This window comes from Brienomyrus brachyistius, unplaced genomic scaffold (genome assembly GCF_023856365.1).
Source record: "Brienomyrus brachyistius isolate T26 unplaced genomic scaffold, BBRACH_0.4 scaffold54, whole genome shotgun sequence".
NCBI lineage: Eukaryota > Metazoa > Chordata > Actinopteri > Osteoglossiformes > Mormyridae > Brienomyrus > Brienomyrus brachyistius.
The window spans coordinates 2,176,196-2,202,966 of record NW_026042329.1 but is presented as its reverse complement, the minus strand read 5'-3'; the positions used below and the strand labels follow the sequence as shown (position 1 = coordinate 2,202,966).

Below are 26,771 nucleotides of genomic sequence, written 5' to 3'. Positions count from 1 at the left end.
GAGATTAAGATAGGACAAGTTAAGATAGTTTACATGCTATTTTATGTTATACAAAGTCATAATAAATTACCATAAATTTAAGATAAGATTATATGATATAAGATAGGATTGTATAGCATAAGATAAGAAAGATAGGATAACATAGAATAAGATTATGATAGGATAGGTTACGGTAAGGTTAAGATTGTATAACATAGGATTAGATGAATTATAAATAAAGCAGTCCTCCTTAGAGGGGGGGTGGTGGAGGGAATATATATATAAAAAATAGAATTAGTTAGCATAAGGTTACGATAAGATTGTATAACATAAGATAGCATATCAGTTAAGACTAAGATAGGATAAGTTATGATAAGGTTAAGATAAGGTTGCATGACACAATAACATATGTTAAGACTAAGGTAGGATAAGTTATGGTTAGGATAAGATTGTATAACATAGGATTAGATTAATTATAAATAAAGTAGTCCTCCTTAGAGGGGGGGTGGTGGAGGGAATATTTAAAAAAATATATAGGATCAGTTAACATAAGGTTAAGATAAGATTGTATGACATAAGATAGAATAAGTTATGATAAAGTTAAGATAAGATTGTATGACAGAACGGGGCGGCATGGTGGTGCAGTGGTTAGCACTGTTGTCTCACACCTCTGACAGTCTCCGCCTAGGTTGCATGTATGCGGAGTTTGCATGTTCTCCCCATGTTGTCTCTTATGGGTACTCTGGTTTCCCCCCACCAATCCAAAGACATGCTGAGGCTAATTGGAGTTACTAAATTGCCCATAGGAGTGCATGTGTGAGTGAATGGTGTGTGAGTGTGTTCTGCGATGGGCTGGTCCCCCGTCCTGGGTTGTTCCCTACTTCATGCCCATAGCTTCCGGGATAGACTATGGACCCAATAGGATAAGCCCAATAGGATAAAAAATCCATGTGTTAAATGGATGGATATGACAGAATATAACATAGGATAAGATAAGATTAAGAAGTTCGTGAGCACAGCACTGCTGTTTGCTAATTGCTCGATTTTTCTGTCCTTTAATAGCATTCAGTGAGCAATACTCGTGAGTGTATTATGAGACTTAGGCTAAGGCACTCATAGGGTGTCTTGTCTGTTGTTTCACTGTATGCTCCGACCGCGGTGAGTGATCTCTCGTTGAGGGAGACATTTTACTCGCAAATTCGCTCGGTGGTTGAAGGGTGCCCACGAGGTGACACTCCTCTGGGGCTGCGGGTGGCTGGATCCTGGTTCGTACAGCCTGAGCCGCATCAGTGGACTTGGTACTCCAATACTGGTGATGCCGCGAAAGAGATCGATCACGTCCTTGTGGGCAGATGCTGGAGGCTCCTGCAGAACTGCAGGGTCTACAGAAGTGGCCAGTTTGTGAATTCTGATCACAGACTTGTTGTTGCTACTCTGAAGATTCAGCTTAGGTCCAGTAGGCTGGATCACCTACTAGGAGTATGAGGCTGGGCTTAGCCAGACTCCAAGATCAGGCTGTTTCTGATGAGTTTGCACACAGTTTCTGTGAGGAACTTGCAGACTTGGGTGCGATTGCTGATGTGGGAGACCTTCTGTGGTAAGATCCTGAAGGTTGCCGAGGGTTGTGTCGGTGTTGCCAGTGTTCCAAGAAGGAGATGTATCATCTCGCAGGGCACCCTGGATATTATAGAGAGCAGTCGCAGTGCCCGACTTGGTGACAACTCTCAGTGGAACTGAGAAGGACAGCTGTGAGGGCAGATAAAAAGGCGTTTGTTAGACAAATCTACGAGCAGGTGACACTCCATCTGTGGCCTAGTGACCCACGTCCTGCTTACAGAGGAATCAAAGCATTACGCACATCTGAAGCTGTTCCTCGGAGGCTTGCAGTCAGGGCGGGTGACACTGCAGTTGTGATCCGCTGGGCTGGTCCTTCTGGTATTGCAGGCAATCTTTGTTTCCATTTGGGAGTCATGCATCATCCCAACTGACTGGAAAAGTAGTCCTTTTTGTAGTCCTTATCTGGAAAGGGAGATCACCTGGATTGCGCCAACTACTGAGGGATAACACCGCTCTCAGTGCCTGCCGGGTAAGGTTCTTGCTAGGGTCATCCTTAATTAGACACTAAGTTAACTGTATACAGCAAAACAAGCCCCACAAACCTGTAAAAACAGGAGAAAAGATGACGCAGCGAAACCGGTGCTTCTGGCTACTACAGCTCTGCTGGGCAGAATGAGGGAGAGGCACCAGCCTGCGTGCAAAGTGGGTCCAAAAGGGGGCGCCACACTGACTCCTTGTGGAATGATGGAATTAATGTCTGTTACATTAAAGAAGCTTAAACCTTTAATAAAAAAATATACATATATAGGACTGCATAAAGTCAATCAGGTAAAAAAATCTAAATCTCCCAATAATAAAGTGACCATCCATTTTATGCATCACACTCCCTGACAAAAATAAAATGGCTCCAGACATTTCATAATCTAACTTTAGAACCTTTCATAACCTCATAATCTTTTCAAGTAAGTGTGTGTAGATTTAACATCCAACTAGTTGTGCAGTGCATGGTATGGTATGGAAGTAGTGCAGTGGAAAATTTGACAAAGAGCGGTATATGGCATTGTGTTCACGGGTGAGCAGTACGCCATGGGGTACTTCTGGATCGCCCAGTTTGGTAGGGGCCCCTGGGCTCCCACTGTGTTGCATACTGTCCAGAGCTGGTATGAAGGTTGGGCCAATGAGTCGTAAGTGAGCCTCTGGGTAGGCCTCCTTTCACGAATGGACCTCCACACCTGGGGAGGGCTATGTGAGTCATCAGGAGGTTGTATACTGACCTTTCTTCTTCCTGCATCTCACTGTCAGGCTCACTCAGCAGGCGGTTTGGGACTATATGGGTGGTCATCCCATAATTGGGCCTCCTCTGAGACTTAAGTACAGGCTGTGTGCTTGCAAATTCTTGTCTTTCAGGTATCCTTAGCCAATAACGTGATTCATCATCATCCGAGGAGTCACTACTCAAATACCCTGTGTTTGAGGCAGGTTTATGTGGCTGACTGTTTCTCGTCCTCTTTCGATGCTGGGGCTCCGCAGGTAGAGTAGGAGTGTCTCCTCTCTGCTGTACAGATGGAAGTCTCTGGGGCTGTGGATCTATGGGCAAGGTGAAGCAGGTTTCGGTGTAAGGTTCTTGCACATTTTCCACCAGCTACTGGTGCCACCATGTAAATAGGACCTTCAGCAATTCTCTCCACCACATAAACTGTTTTCCCAGTAGGGTCTTAGCTTACCGGGGCCTCCCCTGTTGCCCAGATTGCGCACCAAAACCCAGTCACCAGGTTCAAGGACAATACCTTTCCCATGGCGGTCATAGTACCCCTTGGCGCGAGAACTGGACTGCTGACTGTTCTCGGACACAACTCTATAGGCTTCTTTCATTCTAGAAGCCCACTTCTCTGCATATCGTCTGGGGCAGGTTCTTTCTTGATCTGTAGCCAGTCCAAAAACAGGTCCACTGGCAGATGCGGTTGATGGTCGCACTTCAGATGACCGCCTATCTGGTTTGTTGGTATACTGGCATGAACACTGCAGTTGAGAATCAGATGTCGATGGCTTTGTCTGTGCTGCTGCTTTTGTCTGCAGAGAACTGTCTACCTGAGTTAGGGCCTGTACTTGAATGCTCAATTGGTGGATGAGCTCATCTTTACCAGCTGTCAGGGTTACACATCCCTTTACTTACTTCACTGGTATTCACTTCACTACTTCGCACATGGGTCAGTTTTGGGGCGAGCGCTGTGTCCCAGACACAGTTTTCTTTCACGCTCCTCACTTGTTATTTTAGTGACTTGCCAGAGAAGGGTCTCATCAGTGACCATAGAGTCGGAGAGGAGTGGCCTCAACTCCCGCCTGAAGCCGTTATGCTTCTCACTCAAGCCTTGACAGACTGTACCCAGAAATACATGCTGTGCTGTACGTGCTTCATATTTGATATCTGAGTCTGTCTGGATGTGAATATCACCTTTTGCTTGAGTCCCATTATTCTATACAGAAACTGCTGTGGTGTTTCATAATCATGCTGCTTAGCGTTCATGAGTTCTTGAAAGAGCTCAGTGCTACTTTTCTCTCCCAAATGTAACTGTAAAAAGCTCTTTATCTCTGTAATGGACATGTCACCTTTACTAGCAAGCATATCCTGTTTTATAATGCAAAACACTGCTCAACTGATCTCATCCTCTGTATACTTTTCTTTCAGTCCCTCGTCAATCAGTCTGCTAATGTTTCTGAAGCATGTTTCAGATGCATAAAAATTCACCATTTGTCCTCCATGAATTTTTCATCCTTTCTTCTGCAGGAGGGGGAGGTCCTTGAGGGCAATCATGCTTTTAGTGGTGTTGGTGGCAGCTTAGTCAGCAGTACAGACAGGTGAATGTACAGCAATATTAGACTGGGCGTCATCGTTTTCATTTGTACATGAATGAATTGTAACACTACCCTTGTTAAGCTGTTGACACAATTCGCCATAACTTGACATTAACTTAGTGAGCTGCAACTCAAGAGCCTTACTTTGGGAGGCTAACTCTGCTGTTGATGATTCTGTGTGCATGTCTATAGGAAGAGCGTTAGCATGAGTCACATTACATGGCGGGGGAGACAAAACATTAGCATCTGGCACAGTAACATGACCTCCCATCTCAACAGAGAGTATATCTCTACCATGTTTACCAATAATGTCAGTAATCATCTCGTTTACAAACAACAATTGTGACATTCCTTCATTCTCTAAATCTAATAATTGTGAGCTTTCTGTTTATGTGCATACGTATTCAATACAACTTTCTTCATCATTAATGTCTAACTTAACTGGGTCTTCGTCAGATGTCCCCGGAATGCTGGTTGCAACTTGAAAGACCTCCTCCAATGAGAGGCGGAAGAGTCCCTTCTTCACCATCCAGATCAGATTCTTTCTGCTGTCTGCCATTGTGATCAATCATCAGATGCCCTTGGCATTGAGAAAGTCCCTTGCTCTGGAAACAAATGTACTGGACTCTCTCAGCCCTGCTGCTTCTATGATGTAGGTCATGCTGGTCCACAGGTTCATGGATCATTGGATCAACGACGTCCTCCAAACACAGGCGGCGCTGATCCTGGACGAGCCCCCAAAAATCTGTAAGAAGTCCCAGTCACGGACCATTATCAGATTGAATCCCTGTAAAAATAGGAGAAAGGATGACGCAGCGAAACCGGTGATCCGCTCGGCAGAATCTTTAATTTTACGGATGGCAGACATACATTTTGTTTTCCCCCCATACAGCTTTTCTTGCATTTTCTTTACAATATCTTAATGTCGTTTTCACAGGCAACTTAGGCCAAGGATTAAAACTGTAAGTCAAATAACAAATAAATAATAAAACAGTACTGTAACAATAAGTCTGCATGTACAGTTCGTACTGTTCCTTAATAGCTTCCACCATCCACCATGGCAGTTAAAATAAAGAAAACTGGCACACAGCCAACATCTTCTGTTACTACTGAAACTGTATTGCACGAGCTGGTGGCTGAACAAAAAAAAACCTTGCATACGTCTGAGATATTTTCAACACATTTATACTCATATAACCCCCAAACACAGCGTTTCTACGCGGCGCCTGCACCCTTAACATAAACACAACCAAACTAAATCTGAAGCCATCAATAAAATTATATTTCATTAACGGGCGGCGCCATTTTGGTTGGCTAACTGATAGCCAAACCGCCCGTTTACATCAGTGGTCTAATAAGTAACCAAACGCGCTCGCTATCGTTACACAATCAATCATAAGATTGATTGGACGCTTTAAGTTATCTGTATACGGCAAAATAAGCCTAAAAGCCCCACAAACCTATAAAACAGGAGAAAAGATGAAGAAGCGAAACCAGTGCTTCTGCCTACTACAGCTGCGCTCGACAAAATGAAGGAGAGGCACCAGGCTGCGTGCGAAGTGGGTCCAAAAATTAATGTCTGTTACATTAAGAAAACTTAAAGCTTTAATAAAAATAATATATACATTGGTACCTCGGTACTCGAACTTATTAGAACTCGAATTTCTTAAAAGTCGAACCAACCAGTTCGAAAAAACTACCTAGCACTCGGTCTGAACCTCAGAAGTCGAACCAAAAGATAACTTGTACGCGCGGGAAAATGAGTCGCGCGGCACGGCTCTCAGCGGAAACAAAGCATAACGCTTCAGTCTCAGCCTCGCATTCGCTGTGAATTTTTGTTGATAGTGCTTTTTAAAAATATTACTATTAGTGTTATTCGTGCATTTTTTCCAATGTTCATATTGTACACTCAATTTTTTTCTCATTTTAAAAATGTTTTGCTTTTGTTCCTGCATTAAATACAAACCATTAGTACAGTATGACTCAAGGTAGTAGAGCTGTGCCTGGGTTTATAAAAAGGTGTCATTGTGGCATGCACTAAATCAGGGAAGCATGAGCAGAGACGGGAAATAAATTCCTGTATTTAATTACAGGAAAAGCAGATAAACCGCAGACGGACAATACAATGATCGTACTAGGGAAACTGAAACGCGGACTCAATACAGAGGACTAATGACAAGAACCAGAAACAGCTGATAACACGGGGATTCCACACGAGGTTAACGAGGGGGCGTGGCTCACGGAAGAAGCGGACGGGGGCAGGACACATTGTTGTTTTTTAAAAAAAACTTTACACATTGTTTGGATATATTGATTTTCTTGCTTTACAAATTACTGTTTTGATAAATGAGCTTAGGTGTGTTTAGTACAGTATATACTATTCTTGTTTTATCCTGTTCATTTTGTGTTTAAGTGCTACAAAAAAAAAAAACATATTTACGTGTAATTTTTTGGGACCGGGAACCAATTAATTGGTTTTCCATTATTTCTTATGGGGAAAATTCGGTCAGAACTCGAACTTTTTAGGATTCAAACCTGAGCTCTGAATGGATTAAGTTCGAGTTCTGAGGTACCACATACTGCATAAAGTCATTCAGGTAAAATACAAAATCTCCCAATAATAAAGTGATCATACATTTTATGTGTGTCACAATAGCTCAGGTACGCTTGTGCAATTGTCTAACGCTGCCATATTGGTGCATTGCCAGTTTTTTTAACTGCACATTGTATATTACATTCTAATACTTGCAGAGGATGAAAGCTAACATTGACAACGTGTCTTAAAAGAGGGTAAAGATACAGTAAAGATAACAAAAGTTTCAAGCCAGCATGAAAGTAATGCATAATCAGGGATGTGCAATTTCTGAGGTATATATTTAAAAAAAGTATTTTAATTGAAAAATTGTATTTTATAATTCATATTTGACTTATTGTGTATAATTGTTTTTTCTAAAGACTTTGATCAGTGTTTTTGTATTTTGTAATATACAAGAAATACTATATGCATGGTAATGTCATGTGTGCAAAATATTTGTGCATACAAAGGGCACAGAGCCACTAAAAGGGCACAGAGCCCCTAGAATGGCACAGAGCCACTAGAAGGGCACAGAGCCACTAGAAGGGCACAGAGCCAGGCTGAGCACCGCAGCGCTATCCAGCCCATGGCTGCCGATGGTCACATTCCACCAGAACCCCCCAACACTAACTCCCCGGGGAACTTCCAAGCAGCAGAGCAGATTCCAACAACCGAGGATCAAAGGAAAGGAAAGATCCTGGCAGGAAGAAGAAGATCTTGTGGCCAAAGATTTAAAATGTAGAAGTTTGAAGAACAAATGTGTTACAAATGAAATATCACATTAAGCCTGGGTAATTTCACCATTTTCATTACAGGGATATTTGGGAAACTTGTATTTGAAATAAATGTATGTGTTACAGCTTATTCATTTTTTTCATACATTATTTTGTATTTTCAAAATGTCTTGATTATAAACTGCACAGCATGTGCCGCTGTGAGAACTATCCGCCGTACAGGAAGTGTGGAGAAGAAGCCTTTAACCTGGGCAGGAAATACATTGTTTGTAAGTCGGTATTAATGAAAGAGGGCCAATTTCAGAGGGCTTTAAGGTGAAATATCTAATAAAAATATCTGAATATTCAAACAGCATACAACTCAGTACACGAATTCAAACAATTTCATTTTAAAGAACTTATTAATATCAGAGCCAATTGCCATGTGGCCACAAATATTTGAATTATTGTTTATGATTATAAATGCCGAATACCTTCCTGGAGCCTTCGATTTAGCATACACAGTGCCCTCTACAGGATTCTGTTGAAACAGCATCTCTTTCAACCTCGTTAACAAAATGTGCGTCTTTTTCACAAACCATTTTTCTTTGTAAGTCCTAAAGTCTTCCCATAAATGAATGTATGAATGCTTCGCGTCTTTTTCAGTCACACAGAGCCTTTATAAATGAGCTCCCCGATGAATCTGTTTACATGAAAACATCTTAATTGCGTTAAGGCATGTAAATGTAGCCACCTAACAAAAGGTAACATCATGACTTAGCAGACTGTATGTTCCTCATGTCCTCTGTATGGATAAAACCACAAGTAAAATACCTTGTAAAATAATAGAAATATAGATGGTGCTGAACCATGCTGAACAGTGGAGTCATAACAGAGGCTGCGCATTGTGTTCAGTCACCTTTCACTGTAAATCACACATGGGTTCACAATCTTTTGTGTCTGCTCTGAATCCCTCAGGGCTGGAGTGAAAACTCCATTCACACTAACATGGTGCCAAGGGGTATTGGGTATATTGTGTGATAGTATACATGATTCCATCCTTTTTGGAAGTAATTTCTTTTACTGATTTAAATAAGTTTAAAAAATTTTCAAAATATAAGGATAGCTCATTGTATACAAAGAGATGTGCCAAGCTTGCAGTGTTCAAGTGCTGTCACCTTCAAGCCAACAACTGCTGCTTGAAGCTCCTGATCCTCGGTGGGACATCGGCGATGTGCTGGGAGCCCTGGAACGCACTAAGGATCGTCGCACCTTTTCCTGCATTTGGAGCTGTTTCATTCCCTAGTTTTGCGACTTAACAAACTTTAGGCCGCCCTTTCTTTCTGTTTGGGACTGATACAGAGTGACGTCCTGTATTCTGTTACTCATTGTTTGCCCTCTTCATAGATTTCAACACTCAGATTCTTTGTTAGATTGGGGTATTTTCTTTTTGTTTTCCGTTTATTTGTATACCAATGGCTGCCTCGATTGATCTGTCTGACTAAGATTTGATTGGTCTGGGGTGGTGGTGTTCACACTTTTACCGTGTGCAGTATATTTGTGTGGGGATCAGTGTGGTGGAGCACAGGTGTGTGTGTGTGTGTGTGCGTGTGTGTGTGTGTGTGTGTTAGTTTAGGGGACTCCATTCCCCCTTTTGATCAACCTCACCGGACACCTGTTTCTTGCTTGCATTTTGTCAGCCGGTGGTCAAAGGCTGGTTGCTGGTTTATTTTTAAGGTTATTGATGCTAAAGCGCTTGTCTTGTTTCTTTGTTTTATATTTTCAACAAACTGTTAATAGTACAAACACGTCCAGCTCCATTCAGTAAATGAACTTGTGTGCTCTTAATTTAGAGTAATTTTTCCTGTGGTGAAATTCCCCAGGTGGTGAAGTCGTGTCCTTGTACTACTCACCGCTCTCTGCCACAAACATTTTACCCTAAACCTAAGCCTAACCTAACCCTAATCTTAACCCTAACCATAGCTCCAAAAGTCATGTCCTGTCACCTCCCTGACGTGGCTCTAATAAGCCATGCCTGCTGCTCGTTGGTCTCGCGTCTCGTTCCATCCCTCATGTTAAACACTCCCAGCTTCCTCCAGTCTGTTCCCTTGTTATTCCTGTATAAGTGCTTCCTGGCCCTGTGTTCCCCATTGATGTGGTGCCCTCCATGTTGCTCGTTCCCTTGCCTCCCATCTTGATCCCAGTAAATCCCAGTTTATTGTCTGACAACACCTGCTCCCAGAGTCTTCCATCCTGGCACCCAACAGACTGACGGAACTCGACAAGCCCCAGTAGATTTCCCAGGTCCCTACAGCCAATCACTGCTACTTGTGTCAAGCATACCTAATGTCGCTGGTTCAGGCCGCAGTACATCTTTCCCCAGAGAGAATGGCCCATCTCTGACAGAAGGCATAGCCGCCCTCTCCCCGGACTCCGAAGTGGAGGGTGTGACATCTATAGCGGAGATCCTCAGGGCCCTCTGGAATGGAGTGAGTGTGCTGAACCCCGCAGAGGTGGGGTGCTCTGGAGAAAAGGAGCCCGCCGACTCCATGTCGTTTGTCGTAGGGCGACCTGCGTCCTCATTGTCACTTGAAGTCTGACAACATGATGCTTCTCCGGGATTTACTGTGGTCCCCCTGTTCGCCAAAACATGCTCCCCAAAGCTCTCCAACACAGAAGAACAGGCTTCACTCCTAGTTCTATGGTTGTCAGAGTGCTGGACCACAGTAGAGGTAGGGCTTTGCTTCAACATGGTTTTATTGGAAATCTGCACACAATACAGATGGTTCCTACCGTCCTTCGTTCCAATTAAATGTGGAAACGTTTTGTCAGCTGGCTGGACAAGACTCTACTGCCTCTTTTAATAGTACACATAGTAGTGAGCAGTGGTGACTTAATGGTTAGGGAAGCGCACTCGTGATTGAAAGACACTGCATCTACAGCATCTGGCCCAGGAGAGCCAGCCGTTGCATTTGTTACATCCGCACTTAAGGCTCCGGCCCAGAGAGGGCCGCTCAGGCCGCACCCACAGTGTCCAACACAGGTGAGGCCTTGGTTGCCTCTAGGCTTCTCATAGAATCTGACACGATTCCCTGGTAACCAGCCGACACCTGCCACACTGCTCCATAATGTCTGGCCAGCGTCCACCTCGCTGTCCCCTGATGCCTGGCCAGCACCCACCTCAGTGTCCCCAGATGTCCAGCCAGCACCCCCCTCATTTCCTGACAGCCTGCTGGTGCCCACTTTCCATCCTGATGTCCGACATGCCTGCAGGCTGCCACCAGCCCAGAGAAGATGGATCCAGAGGATGTCCTGCTAGAGTGCAACCCTCTGGACTTGCCCTGGGTCCTGCTGCGTGGGTCCCTCCTTCATCCCAGACTCTGGTTACTCTGGTCCCAGTTTCTGGGGTGGTCACCAGTATCAACAGGAGTCGAAGAAAGTGGCAGGCAGAATGTCTGTCTCCCAGAGAGGGTTTGCCAGTCTCTGCTCTTGCCCTGTATGTCCCTTGCCATCTTCCTGTTCCTGTCCTGTTGTCTCCTTGCTGCCCTACTGCTCTGCGGTTCTCTCATCGCCCCCCAACCCCTCACGTCCTCCGGCCCTGCTGGCCCTCTCAGACCTCTGGTCCTGTGATTCGGCGGAATTCAGCCTCACCTGGAAAGGGGCCTAGGAGGGTCCCCAGCCCCGAGTCTTCACCTGGCTTCCCTGGATGCCCCATGTTATTCCTTTTTGTGCCTCAGTGTTTGTCTTGTTGCACTGTCCTGCCTGTATCTCTCCTTGTCTTCTGCATCCTGTGCCCCTGTTCTTGTTGACCCTCCACCTGTCCGTCCTGTTTTGGGGTCTGACAGGACTGCTGGACCTGTGGTTCCTAGCTTTTCCTTTATCCGCTCCATGTCCTTAGTGGTGTCCTGCAACTGCTCTTATGTCTGGTGTTGCTCTCTGTCTAATGTTCTGTCTAGTCTTGTCTGGTCTTGTCCTGTCTACCATCTGTTCTGTCGTCCCCTGTCTAGTCCAGAGTCCAGTCTGGTTCCATCCCTGTTGTCGAACCCCCTTGGACTTCATGGCCGGAGCGCATGCTTTTGGTGGGGTGGGGGGTTGGGGCATACTGTCACATTAAGCAATGCCATTTTTATCCACTATGTCTGTCCATTTATGTGTCAATGCGTGTTCTGACCATCCATGCTCTCTGCCTCCCCACATTTCCAGGTGCTGCCCAGGGGGGGCACCATCTGAGCTGGAGTCCTGATTCAGTCCCATGGAGGGGTGACACTGCGAATGGGACCTGCTAACTGTGTCATCCTGGGTGCAGCCTTCAGTGCCACCCTACACAGGCCAGTGTGGAGAACAGGCTTATTGACATACTTTAATCACACCTCACACCCGGCCTTTAGCAAGCAGCTCCACTCTTTTCTGTTCTCAGTAATATTAGTCTGCCTGGGGGGGTTGGTTAGCCAGTTGACAATGGACCCCCAGAGGTCTTTTTTTCTCCTTATTTGGGGTTTTTTGGTTCCTCTCCTCCGTTGTCATCTGGCTTTCTTTATTTAATATCTTTCTTTCCTTTTTCCCCTTGTGTATTACTCTCTTTAATGATGTTGTAATGTATGACTACACATCTATGTAAAGTCCCTTGGGACGACTCTGTGATGCGCTATATAAATATGTAATTAAATGTCCCGCCTCCTCCCTGACATGGCTCTAAGAGGCAATGTTTACTGCTTGTTGGTCTCACATCTCATTCCAGCCCTCGTGTTAAACACTCCCAGCTGCCTCCAGTCTCTTCCATCATTAGTCCTGCATTTAAGTGCTTCCTGGTCCTGTGTTCCCCAGTTCGATCACTGATGTGGTTCCTTATGTGTTGCCTGTTCCATAGCCTCCCATCCTGATCCCAGTAAGTCCCTGTTTGTTATCTGACAAACACCTGCTGCACGAGTCTTTCATCCCGGTGACCACGACACCAACCGCCAGTGATGTCTGTGGAGCCCAGAAATACCAGCCTAGCTGCACTAGTGCCCAGGCAGCACCTTGACAGCAGCATGTTTACAGTGTCATGTTTACAGTGTCATGTTTACAGTGTCATGTTTGCAGTGTCATGTTTGCCTCACTTGTTCACCACTTTCGGTAACAGTATCTGCTAAGTACTAGAACTGTAATCATATGCGAGTGAGTCTGTCTGCTTTGAAGGAGCAGAGATCACACCTCCTTACTGTAGGTACAGGGCACAGAAACAGGTAAATCCTGTAAGGTAACATTCTTAAAGTCAGCATAGATTCCAACACGGTTCTGGAATATGAAGTTCATAGTCAGTCATCATTTTGTAGCATTAAAATGTAAATAATTTTTTTAATAAATCCTAACAGTATGTGTGATTGTGGGGGGGTGTGGGGTCTCGGGGTGTAACTTCTGTCTCTGGGCTTGTTTCCTGTCCCCCCTGCTGTATGTGTGAAGTTTGCATGTTCTTCCAATGTGGGCTTTCTCCTCCTACTTTGGAGAACATGAAACTGCGATCAGCCGATTGGAATCTCTAAGCTGCCCTTAGTGTGAGTCTGTATGTGTGACTGTGTGCTCTGCTATAAACTAGTATCCTGTCCATCGTGTCCCCCGCCCTGTGCCACCTGGGACAGGCTCCAGGCTCCCCACCCCCCTGTACAGGATAAGCAGTAATGGAGGACGGCTCCACACTGTTCCAAAGAAATGGCGCTCCAGCTCCCTTCAGGACTGCAGACCAGCTGCTCTCACTTCACGCCTCCAGGCTTGTGGGTGTGGTTCCCACTCCTGGTTCTGCATGTTCAGCTTGCATGTTCTCCCCGTGTTCCTGTGGGTTTCCTCAGGTTTCCTCCTGCTTTCCAAGATCATGCAGTTTGGTGAATTAGTGTCTCTTGATTGTCCTCAGCGAGTGAGTGGGTGTTTGCCCTGTGATGGACTGGCATCCCATCCAGGGTGTCTCTGCCTTGTGCCCTGTGCTTCCTGTGATGTGTGTGTCCCATAATCCTGTATTGGATAAACGGGTTTTTGGAATTAATTGGATACTTTTTAAATATATGATCTTTCTGTTCCTGGGGATGGCTGAAGCTGGTCCATTAACTTTTGGCTTAAATATGGGACTTTAACTTAATAGTGTTCAATGAATATCTAGAATAAATTTTCATTATTAGAGTATGGAATTATTTTGGTTGATAAAAATTATCACTCTGAACCTGGTCACCTGACTCTCCTTCCTGACACAAATACACTCCCAGCACAAACACACAGAAAGAAAAGGAAGAAATGACATATATGTGCTACACCCTTTATTATCATGAATATTATATATAGAAGAATGTAAAAAAACAAATCTGTGGATTGACAGCACTTGTCAAAGCTTGTTCTGTCTAATCCTAACACAGTCTGTCTATAATTGCACATCCCTGCATGTTTCACCTGAAACCACATGATCCCAAACATGTTTCTAAACAGACACAGAAATTCATTCTCAGTAGATCTGCTCTCTTATACCTTTATACCTAATTTCTATCTACTGTACAAAATCAAAGAGTAGGATTATAGTTTGTTTACAGAAAAACAATGTCAGTAACTGTTATTCTTATGAAAGATAAATAAATGTTCGCTTTGGGTACAGTTTGTATAATGTTCATAAACTCCAGCTCCACTGTTTGTCCAGTCTGTTCTTCTCAGTCTGGCCTCAGTCCAAAACCACACCTGCTGCAGCCTAACAAGCAGAAAGTTCCTTCCACTGTCACACACAGACGACTATCAGAAAAAACGAAATTGAATCCTATCAGTGTTTGTGGTAAAATGGCAGAAGCCAGAGTTGCAGTGGATGTAAACGAGTTCAGCTGTCCAATCTGTCTGGATCTACTAAAGGATCCAGTGACTATTCACTGTGGACACAGTTACTGTATGAGCTGCATTAAGAGCTGCTGGGATCAGGAGGATCATGTTGGAGTTTACAGCTGCCCCCAGTGCAGACAGACCTTCATACCCAGACCTGTTCTGGGCAGAAACACCATGCTGGCTGAAGTGGTGGAGAAACTGAAGAAGACTGGACTACAAGCAGCTACTCCTGCTGACCAGTATGCTGGACCTGGAGATGTGGAGTGTGATGTCTGTACTGGGAGAAAACACAAAGCTGTCAAGTCCTGCCTGGTGTGTCTGGCCTCCTACTGTGAAACTGACCTGCAGCTTCACAATAAACTCCACCATGCAAAACAGCACAAGCTCATTGATGCCACCGGCCATCTGAAGGACAAGGTCTGTTCCCAGCATGACAAACCCCTGGAGGTCTACTGCCGTACCGACCAGCAGTGTATCTGTTATCTCTGTACGATGGATGAACACAGAGGCCATGATACAGTCTCAGCTGCTACAGGAAGGGCGGAGATACAGGTGAGGCTAATTTAAAAGAATTTCCCCTTTCTATCTAAAAGAATTTCCCCAAAGGGATCAGTGAAAGTATCAATTATTGTTATTATCTAAAAGTTAGTTTTAAATAAATGGATTTTGTCTTAACACATGTTAGTGTAATTGCCACGAAACACTCAGAACAAGTCTGGTTCGGTAAAGTTGCCATGACCTGCTTATCCGGTCTTACTAGCAGGGTTACTAACTTGTCGGATTTAAGGTAGTCTGGGAAAAATGTAGGTGAACGAATATGAAGTCCATTTAAACTGTGGTACCTTAAATCCGACAAGTTACCCTGACAAGCCAGTAACCCTTCATAGTACAGAAGAACTCACTAGGGCCACAGTAGTACAGGCCACTGAAGTCAGAGGAATCTACAGAACCCTGACCTCAGAATTCAAGATGGCCGTGCCCTTTATCAGCAGAAGCTAAAGCTGTACTTTTATACTGTTTATTAGCACTTATATCTTATTTTTAGCTCATTAAATCAGTCATACACACAGTACTGTATAGCTGCTATCTGTGGAGGTGTTGCTACTGTATGGTGTTTTTGGGTGCAAAATATCATGGAATGTGTTGTTACCAACTGATATTGCTAACAATGGCTAACAATTAGCCAGACTGGAAATGCGGTCCGTTTCAGCCAGCAGGATTTCTTGCTTAGCCAGACAGCTTGTCGGGCTAAATATAAGTCAATGAAGAAAAAGGCCATTTAAACTGGGACACATTAAATCCAACAAGTAATCTGGCTAAACAAGAAATCTTGCTTTTTGAAACCGGTCCCTGGTTTTGCTAAATTGCTGTCCGACTTGCGGCACTGGAACGTGTTTAACTCGTCTGTGACGTCATTCCCAGCTCCGAGTTCCGACCTCCCAGTAAATGGAGCTCAGCATAAGAGTAGCAGCTCCATCACCTCAGAAACAGCCACCGTCCTGGGATTTTAATTTCACACACTTCAGTGTGTAGAGTTTACTGAGAACGGTGCAGTAAACATGAAACCCCCAGATTGTGATAGTTCTGGGGCAGACTGTGGCTGAGTGGGCTAAGCCTCTCTGCCTATGATCAGAAGATTGCCAGTTCAAGCCTGGCCTTGGTACATCTGGGGGTCCCTGAGCAAGGCCCTTAGCCCCCAGCTCTCTGGGTCCTACTATAGGTGGCTGTCCTTTGCAGCCAGCTGGCTCTCACCTACAGAGTGCCAGTTGTGGGGGGGGGGAGTTTAAAAAATTGTTTAAAGAATAAATTTGTAGTTTTATAGTGTATTTTCACAACATTACATTGTCTCAAAGCGCTTTACATTATCTCTGCTCAAAGTCCCCAGAGAGACAGTCAGAGGTGACCGTGGCAAGGAGAAACATAGGAAGAGACCTTGGGAGGAGCCAGACTTAAAGGGGGAGCTCGTCCTCCAGGGGGCTGGCAGAGAGTCAAATGATAAAGATGGCAAAATCCTAATTTATAAAGCATAAATTTTAAACGTGGGGGCGGAATGGTGGTGCAGTGGTTAGCACTGTTGCCTCACACCTCTGGGACCCGGGTTTGAGTCTCCGCTTGGGTCACATGTGTGTGGAGTTTGCATGTTCTCCCCATGTTGTCGTGGTGTTTCCTCCGGGTACTCTGGTTTCCCCACACAATCCAAAAACATGCTGAGGCTAATTGGAGTTGCTAAATTACCCGTAGGTGTGCATGTGTGAGTGACTGGTGTGTGAGTGTGCCCTGCGATGGGCTGGCCCCCCATCCTGGGTTGTTCCCTGCCTCGTGCCCATTGCTTCTGGGATAGGCTCGGGACCCCCCGCAACCCAGTAGGATAAGCGGTTTGGAAAATGGATGGATGGATGGATGGATGGATGGATGGATCAGTGAAAGTATCAATTATTGTTACTATTAAAACACCTTGAGTCAAAGGCTCTGCTTTTAACATGCGTCTCCACATCCATCTTGACCATCCGTTTGTAACTGGATCTCACTTTCCAAAGTAACTTAAATAAGCACGTAAATACAGTCGAACCTCGTTACTACGTACCCGGATACAACTTTTTCAACGTACAGGTTTCTAATTCCCGTTTTAGCCTATGTATTATTCCAATAGCAGCCATTGTTTACAGCGTACACCCTTACAGCGTAAACTTCGATACAACATCCAAATTTCTAGAGAAAATACGAAAACTAACCATCGTTACAACGTGCAGCGCTCTCCCCGCCCACCACAACTTGTGTCGCTACATCTACCTATATCTACCCGATCTTCCCCCGACAATGCACATTTGTCTATTGCGTTGCTTGGCAATGCTGGCTTTATTCCGTCACGGCCGGACTCCGGTAATAACTGCAGGGCGCCCCGTACGTTTTTCCTCTTGTCATTCAGCACGTGTCAAAATGTCTCCAAAACGAAAGCAGAAATAATTAATTTGACCAATATTTCATTAATATTTTCAGGCCAAATGCCAATTTGGATGCGAATGTTTATTTTAAAAATCTATTTTGACCAGCCGTTGTGTATTTTCATTGCCGTTTATCGCCGGCCGGCACTAAGTAATCGTGAGTAATTTAAGGAAAATTTCAAGGATCCAAATGAGCTTTGTTGAATTATTTAACAAGTAATAATGTGTTTGTTTGTTTTGTAGTCAATTTAAGGGTCTGTTCTATTAAAGTTTTATCATTTACATGGATATTTCGTGAGTTCTTTCATCCATCTTGCACTGAGTGGTTACAACGTTCTGTGCTTATAACGGACATGTTTTTGATATCCCGTCTTGTACGTAGTAACGAGGTTCGACAGTAACGTCCGTATGCAGAATCTGCTGAACATTAAAAGGACAGGAAGAAATCAGAAGCTATTAGCACATTTTAGGGTAACTAAACCGCCTAAGATGTTTGTATGGAACACCATGATACTCAAAATAAAATAAATAAGTATATCAAAAAATATAAATAAAATGATAAATATTTCAATAATGTATCCTTTTATTTTTAAATTATTTCATAAAAGGTATTATATTTCATAATAACACTTGCCTTCCATGTATAATTTTAAAATTTACATATCGTATTAAGTTTCGTAATAATGTTGCGATATTCATTAGACAATCATTATTATAAAATATGATTTTCACAATAAAGTTTAACTTTTCCCATTATCCACATGCATATTTATACTGCATCAGGAGGTTTTTTGCAGGATTTGCACTGCAGCCACCGGATAAAACTCACACTGTTCTATTGGGACTGGTGTGGTGCTGAGGTGTCACCCACTGCACGGCTGCACTCAGGTTCTCATCCCTGAGGTGGTTCGTCGTGTGGTGGGTGCGGTAAGGCACTGTACTCAGTGTGTGCTCCTTACCTCCGTACCTTACCTACATCAACACAGTACAAATGTACATGTTAAAAAAGGTCTTTCAGTACTAAGAAATACGTAGATTAATACTTTTCTATTCAAGGTTAAAGGGCTCAGCCTTTAATGCATTGTGTTGGTTGCCATAGGATAATATTTTGGCTTTTAATGATAACCAGTGAAGCTCAAAATTTATGAAAATATTAACAAAGAGGTTAATTGTTTTGTCTGATATGCTGAATTATATGTCTGACTTGGAACAAGTGAAGTAAAAGTAGTCAGGGCTGGAGTGGGACTGAATATCTAACCAGGAATTCAAGCCCCCGGACAGCCCAATATAAAACTATATAAACAATTACACTGTTATTATATGTTTCTATTCACACATCCATTTGCTAGGCTACTGAACACACATTCTTACCTACATGCTTTAATTTTACATTATTGTAAATTTTTACCTGCACATTTCACTAATATTAATAAAGCGTGGAGCAGCTTTGACATAAATAATGAAGCTTCGTCTCAGTGCCTGTCCTTGTGTCTCTTCCCCGTGTGGCCAGCAGCCATCGCTGTCCATCCCCTTTGTCCTGTCATCGTCTTTGGCCCTAGTGTGTTCTTCCTTTTCCCCACATGGCTGCATTCGGCTCATTGGGATGAGTGTGTGACACAGAGGCTGGGACCAGCTGGTCATGGGTTTGAGGCAGGTCAGGAACCAACCTCACCTCTTTCATTTAATTATTGCTTTTCTGTTCTTCCCAGTGTTTATTAGTTCTCTGTTCTCCTTGTGAAGCTTGTCCCTTGTTTTATTATGTTCCACATGTTTCTGTATTTTCTAAGTATTGAATTCCTTGTGTGTGTTTCTTACTTTCAGTGTTTGTGGGAGTTTTCCTAGTCTTGTGTTCATTAATATAAGTTGCTGCACTTGTTGCCTGTTTTCCCTGCACTGTTGTTATTGGTTAATTGTCTTATATGTCACATCTGCCTCTTTGTTAGTTCGGTACAGCAGCCTGAGCATTAGATTGGCTACAGAAACCTGCAGTTTTATATCTTGGACCCAGCAGTGTGGCCAGTGTCATTATGCTATGTGAGCTCTGTCTTCAGAGTGACCAATGCAGCTCCAACCGACTCTCCTTGATCATGTGATCATCGCAGCATTGAATAGGTGATATTCCAGCTGGTTTCCACTTCTGTAATCATTCTCAGAGTGGGGCTGCCCATCTGCTGCTGGATTTGACAAAGCCTTTCTCTAGCAGTTTACTGGTTCTGAAGTAGGTCACGTAGAATCTGTCTTACCTTGGACCTGATATTATCGGGTCCTTGTGTCTGATCCATGTCCTTCTTCACAGCCAAATTCAGTGCATGTACAATGCAGGTTGTGTGTCTGACACAGACAATCACATTTTGTGCAGCATCAATGTGAGCCATCAGACTTTATTCTGTATTCCCCACTCCTCCATCAAAGCTGCCTTGACTGCAGCCATGTTTTCTGCAGAATGAGACTCTGGGAATTTTCCTGCTCCCAGTAATACGGTCGACAGCTCAGTCTTATCATTTATAAAATGGCATTTGACTGCTAAATAAGCTTCCATATGTATTGATGTCCACATGTCAGATGTTAGACTTACTGCTTTGGCCTTTCTCACCTCTTCCTTTGCTTTCTCTTTTTCTATCTTAAATGTTTCTGTCACCAAACCCTTTCATGTTTGCCTGTATGGGAGAATGTAGGTTGGATCCAGGATGCCCATAAACTCCCTAAATCCAGCATCATCCACTATGGTGAAGGGTTGTGCATATTGACCAAAGCCTCATCAATCATTTGTTTCATGGTCTCTATACTGGGAAAATTATACAGATTATTGGGTAATACCCTCACCCAAATCTGATATTATGTATTCATACAATTAAACTGAACCTTGGACACAATAATGACTAATAATTGTTGTGTTCGCCGAAAAGCGGGCAGCGCACGGACAGGCAGGCAGGCAGGATACAGGGCAGAACTCGAGGTTTAATCAGGGAACGAAGCACGAACATCGACTAACATCAATGACAGATCAGGGACACAGACAAGACTTAGACTTAAAAAGACAGGATCAAATCAAAATAACAAGACACAGCTGGGTACGATCAAGGAAGCACACGTGGATAATCAGGGGGGCGTGGCACACACGAGGATATTAAATATTAAACCAACATCCCAGCAGATTCTAATTTTTCAGTATTGCAGGAGAAAAGATGGAATAGAATAGAATAGAATACATCTTTAATGTCCATCAAATTTACATCAGATGGAAATTCATCTTTGACAGTGACGAATTCAACACACAATACAAGCAACACTATACACAATGAACATATGTCAATGCAACTAAAAGTATCAGTCCAGTTTACTCCAAGCGAGAAAGTTAACATAAATAAATGCATTTAAAACAAAATACATAAGATACCAATAAAATAAAACTAGCTGCTAATTAATTTATCTAAGAAAAATAGTCTTTGTTCAGGATGGTTACAGCCGATGGGATAAATGACCGCTTGTAGCCTTTTTTCCTAGCTAATGGGACTACAAGTCTCCTGCCTGATGATTGGAAGGTACAGTGAAGTGGCTGAGTGAAATCTTGATAGACCTGTTGTGCCTTTTTTGTCAAAATCTGTGAGTACAGGTGGGAGAGTTGATGTTGTTTATGTCCAATGATTTTCCCAGCCTGGTTTACGATTTGTGCCACTATATTCTTCTGTTTAACCGAAAGTTGCCCATACCATGACACTATGTTGAATGTCAGCATACTCTCAGTCAATGATTTGTAAATCATGGACATTGTGCGCTGGCTGGTGTTAAAACTCCTGAGCTTCCTCAGAAGAGACAGACGCTGTCTTCCTTTCTTATACACATAATCCACATGGTTTTGGAAACTTAACTGATTGTCTATTATTGTCCCAAGATATTTGAATTCGGTGACTTGCTCCACTTCCTGACCCTTCATACTAACTGGCTTGAAGGTGGCGACAGCATTCTTGTCGCCTCCCGTCTTGCTGCTCACCAGCCACATCTCCTTGGTATTGCTTACATTAAGATCCAGAAAGCTGTTGTCAAACCACAAAGCCAGGGTGTCGATATACTGAAGGTAGGGAGAGCTGTTTAAGTCCCGAAGGCAGGCGACTAAAGCCATGTCATCTGCATGGAAAGGTGGCTGCTATTACACTGAATTTCATTTGCATATATGGAAAAAAGCAGGGGAGATAGTACACATCCTTGGGGGACACCTGTGTTTAGGACAAGAGCATCAGAGAGGCAGTTCTTAATACAGACTCGCTGGTGTCGGTCTCTCAAGAATTCCCTGATGAAAAGGATGAGACCACCGCTCACTTTCAGGTCACAAAGACGCCCAAGGAGGAGGTGTGGCTGGACTGTATTAAAGCCTGAGGAAAAATCCATAAGAAGAATACGAGCATGAGTGTTGGGTTTGTCCAGATGACTGTAAATGCTATCTAGCAGGGTGAGTGTCGCATCCTCCACCCTCCTGTGGTTTCGATAGGCAAATTGCATGGGGTCCAACGATCCTGCTACCTGGCGGGTCAGTTCATCCCAAACAAAGCGCTCCATGCATTTGCTAAGGAGGGGTGTGAGAGCGATGGGTCATCTTTTGTTTTTGCGTACTGAGTTTTTGGTACAGGTATAATGATTGCTGCTGTATACCGGAGATTCAGTAGTTCCTCCCTGGTATAGACACGAGCGTTGGATACCGGATCGCCATGCCTCGAGTAACACATTTCTCCTCCATGTCCGCTTACAATATCCCAAACTATTACAAGGGCAAAAATAAGTATAGCAATCTTAATCAGCGTATTGTCAAATATAATTATCATGCAACGAAGTAGACAAACATACACAATGTCACTGCCGCGGGTCAGCACTCGCGCATGCGCCCCTGCATTATTGTTGTTCAGAATACCGTTTACTACACAGTGGCCCATTCTCAACTGACATGCGATCTGACATCAATCAAATAGGACGTCAGTTGAGTAGCCGGTCCTGCAATGCAGCCCAGGACACATTCGCCTTCACATTGCTATAAGAATGTGGCCATATGCAGCTCAGACCACCTCCCAATGTGGGTTGAGTGATCGGATCTCAATGCATCTTCAATGCGTCCTGGGTAATTAGCGCTGTCCACTTGTGATTGGATCACCCAGGATGCATGTTAATACCAGGTGGAAACAGGACCAAAGGGTCTATGTCCAGTTTATCCTACCTACAGTCAATAAATCATTTACGAACATCCATCCATCTATCCATCCATCCATCCATCCATCCATCCATCCATGTCCTACCCACTTATCTGGGTCAGGGTCAGGGGGAGTGCCTGGAGCCTTTCCCAGGCAGCATAGGGCCCAAGGCTGGGGTCCACCCTGGACAGGATGATAAATGAATGTGATCTCAGCTAATGAAACAAACTTGTTTTGTCGTCTTGTTTCCTATCTGTAGAAACAAATGGGTGAAACACAGAGGGAATTTCAGCAGAGAATTCAGATGAGAGAGAAGGAGCTGCAGGAGCTGAGAGAGGCTGTGGGCTCAATCACAGTGAGTATGAACCTGAGGAGAAGATAACAGCTGGCTTGTGATCATATTGAATCTTCTTTCAGATTCAACAGATTGCAGATTTACAGACTTGCGAGGATTAATCAAATTAATGCTGCTGTGGGTTATTCTGGGTCAGTGGGATAAAGTTGCTAGATTACAGAGTTTAACCAAGTGTTGCAGCAGTAGTAGCTTATTTATTTAAAAAAATACCATAAATGCCCATTTGAGAAAAATGCAACTTTTCATAACCCAGCATAATGCAAATAAACACTAAAAAAGTCACCTATTAAACTGAGACCTAATGGTGACAACCAACCTGCCCCATACAGCCACCAGTCTCTGCCAAATCCCTGCAGCTGACAGTGTATGAGCTTAATGAGTGATCATTTCCAATGAGTGCTGGCTGGGTTTCAGTACCTCAGGCATCCAACATGGTGACGCTCCAAACCCCAGCCCTGTGCTGTTTTTATACCTCCTGTCAGCTCACATCTCTATTGTACAATGAGGCTCTCTGGAGTCTCAAAAGGGGCCAATTGTAATTTACCGTCCTCTGCTCCCTGTATTACCAACAGACCTCAGCACAGTCAGCAGTGGAGGAGAGCGAGAGGATCTTCACTGAGATTATCAGCTCCATTGAGAGAAGACGCTCTGAGGTGACAAAGCTGATCAGAGATCAGGAGAAGGCTGCAGTGAGTCAGGCTGAAGGAGATATGGAGAGACTGAAGCTGGAGATTGATGAACTGAAGAGGAGACACTCTGAGCTGGAGCAGCTTTCACACACAGAGGATCACATCCATTTCCTCCAGGTAACAGAACAGCTACTTTGGCAATAAGAAAACCAGAGTATTCAAATGAATGCATATTGCCATTTGTATTTCAGCTAGTCTGTCATTGGTCAGATGTCCTGTTAATTAGATTGCAATACACATTTGTGTTGATGAAGCTGTTTAATCAGACTGTGTGTCTGTAGAGGCGCCAGGCTCTTCCTGTCACTCCTGAAGCTGGATTTGGACCCAGAATCTCTGTCTGTCCAAGATCTGATTTTGGGAATTTGAGGAAGGCGGTTTCTGAGCTGAAAGACCAACTGGAGAATGTTTGCAGAATGAAAATGGCAGAGATCCATCACCCAGGTTAATAGATTTTCTAGTCTGTTCATGTTAATATAGACCAGGGCTGGCCAATCTTACCCAGAAAGGGCTGCTTTTGCTGGATTACTAATTAGAGGACTGATTGGCTGAAGGGTCTCACACCTGGGGTTGAACAGCTGACCTAAAGGTTACCCCAAAGACCTGCGTACACACTGGCACTTTGCGGGTAAGATTGCCCCCCCCCCCGATGTAGACCATGCAGAGAGAGTATGCAGTGCAGTCAGCCTCACATTTGTGTGACCAAGTCAGTTTGTTTTCAATAAGTTTAAATCTTTGTGATAACTGGTGAAAGAGCTTCACATTCTATTGGCTGCAAAACCCAGATCACATGAAACATGTTTCTTCTACATTACAAAAACCAAAAATATGTATTATGTGTAATTTACCATGATTTGCAGTTTGTTAAAATGCCTGTTATTGTCCCTCATAATGATAATACCCTACTGCTGTTATCTCCACAGTGAGTGACGTCCATCTCCCACAAGTAAATTCCTTTTGCTCACATCCCTGTTTCTCTCTGTCTCCTTCTAGTTACCAAAGACACCGTCCTACCGGTATTAGTGCCCAGGACCAGAGCAGAATTCTTACTATGTGAGTCTGTTCACAGACATGCTTCTCTCTCCCTGTATGAGGTGGAGTGTGTTTTACTGTGTTTTATTGTGTTTCATTTTCTTCTGCTAGTGGAGCTTCTCTTTCTCTCTCCTGCTGCCTCCTGGTCTTTCATATTTACATGAGCTTTTTATCTCAGTGGACTTTGAATCCAATTGCTAAGTAAGGCAAGTTTATTCAGGGTGCTTTTCCACTGCACCAGGTACGGTACTTTTGGTTCTTTCCCTTTTCCATTGACTTCCGGTCAAGTACCAGTACCAGAAGTTCCAGTACCAAAAGCACCATTGGAGCTGGGATACTTTTTCAGTACTTCGGAACTTTGGTGTGGGACTTACAAACACGTTCATTGTTGTCATGCCCGGCTCGTCCGCTTCTCGTGTGTGCCACGCCCCCTGATTACCTACGTGTGCTTCTCTGATCGTCTCCAGCTTTGTCCACCTACTTTGATTAGTCCCGTCCTATTTAAGTCCTGGTCTTACCTGTTTCCCTTGTCTGTCATTGATGTTAGTCGGCGTCAGATGTTTTTAGTCCTGAGTCTCCCCATTAAACCCCCATATTCCCTGAATCCTGCCTGTTTGCCTGCATTCCGCTCGCTCGCCCACCTGTGCGATTACCCGTGTCCAGCGAGATCGTGACAATTGTCAATTTAAAAGACAATTTTAAAAAGTCTAAAAGCCCAAAAAACAAATAAACAGTTAACTAAAAAGAAGTGACATTGTAGAGGCAGCGTATAACTAAACTCCTGCTAATTTAATTTATTGAAACAAAGCAGCAACAGTAACGTTTTAAGCCCTGATTATAATGAGCTGACAGTGTTAGCAGACCTCAGGTCTTCAGGAAGCTTGTTCCACAGACAGGGAGCACAGAGACTAAAAGCTGCTTCAGCCTGTTTGGTCTTCATTCTGGGACACTGAGTAAACCTTCAGGGGTCTGGATGCTTCACAAGGTTCAAGGAAGTTAGTGCCATTTAGTGCCTTGTACACAAGTAATATTTAATTATTAATCCTATGATGCTCAGGAAGCCAGTGCAGTGATTAAGGACCTGTGTGATATGCTCCACTTCCTTGGTGTTAGTGAGGACTCTGGTGGCAGCATTCTGGATGAGCTGCAGCTGTCTGACTGATTTATTACCAAGACCTGCAAAGACACCATTTCAATAGTCTAGCCTGCTGGAAATAAACACATGAACAAGCTTTTCCGTATCTGGTTTAGAGAGAAATCCTTCTCTCTCTCTCTTATTGGGCTGGTTTCAGCTTCTGTTGGGTGGATCTTAAGCAGACCTTGGGCTGGACCTGGGAACACTGTACTGATGCCTCATTTCCACCAACATGGAGCCGGTGCTGGGCTGGTTGTCACTTGATGCCTTTTCAGAACCTGCCTGCGTCTCCACCAGTTTAAAAAATGAACATAGGTGACAGTGAGAGTAAAGGTTCATATGTATTCCGTTTTGTGGGATTTGTTCTTTTCTGTTCCAGAATAAGTTTTTATAAGCTGCCATTGTGCCTTTGACCGAATCACAGCCATGATATATCAGAGTATCTTCTCATATGTCATTGCTTAATTATACTGCAGTCATAAAGCATTCTAAACACAGCTATTAATATTCATGAAAAAGCATAACATATTATACCCATCATTATAATGCTTTATGAATGCTTTATGACACACTCAACTATAAGGCACTATAGATACCTTCATAATGCAATACAAAGCATCCTTAATGCTTATACCGACCATTTTAATGCATTATGAAGGTATTTTTAGTGCATTAAAAATGAGAGCTTCTTAAATAATTCATTATGCATAATAAGCATGCCTATAATGTGTTATGCCTTTTGATAAATATTTTAAGCCATGATTATAATGCATAACAATGGATTATTATTTGTTGTGAATTTACTAACAACATGGCCTTAAGTGTTCCATAGATTTTATAGTGTTCCGTAATCTGAGCAAATGGAAGCATGTAGATGTTGAACAAAGAGGCTCAGTGAGGATTATAATTCTAATTGGTGATCAGTGTTGACACACCACA

At 43.6% G+C, this 26,771-nt stretch overlaps 1 protein-coding gene and 1 long non-coding RNA gene across 12 annotated transcripts in view; one reads left to right on the top strand and one right to left on the bottom strand.

Moving 5' to 3' along the window:
- LOC125724089 (uncharacterized) overlaps positions 1-26,771 on the bottom strand; it is a 273,241-nt gene that overhangs the window by 13,281 nt on the left and 233,189 nt on the right. The window lies entirely within an intron of this gene.
- LOC125724044 (tripartite motif-containing protein 16-like) overlaps positions 14,442-26,771 on the top strand; it is a 110,994-nt gene continuing 98,664 nt past the window's right edge. For 7 of the 10 annotated variants that reach the window (XR_007387121.1, XR_007387122.1, XR_007387123.1 and 4 more), the window contains exons 1-5: positions 14,442-15,057; positions 22,884-22,979; positions 23,552-23,785; positions 23,950-24,109; positions 24,659-24,718. Coding sequence is in view for 3 of the 10 variants with exons in the window: in XM_049000971.1 (XP_048856928.1) it covers positions 14,467-15,057; positions 22,884-22,979; positions 23,552-23,785; positions 23,950-24,109; positions 24,659-24,718 (1,141 nt within the window). In the remaining 7 variants the exon portion in view is untranslated. The remainder of the gene's footprint in view (positions 15,058-22,883; positions 22,980-23,551; positions 23,786-23,949; positions 24,110-24,658; positions 24,719-26,771) is intronic. The other 3 variants (XR_007387125.1, XR_007387126.1, XM_049000970.1) reach the window with 2 other exon arrangements.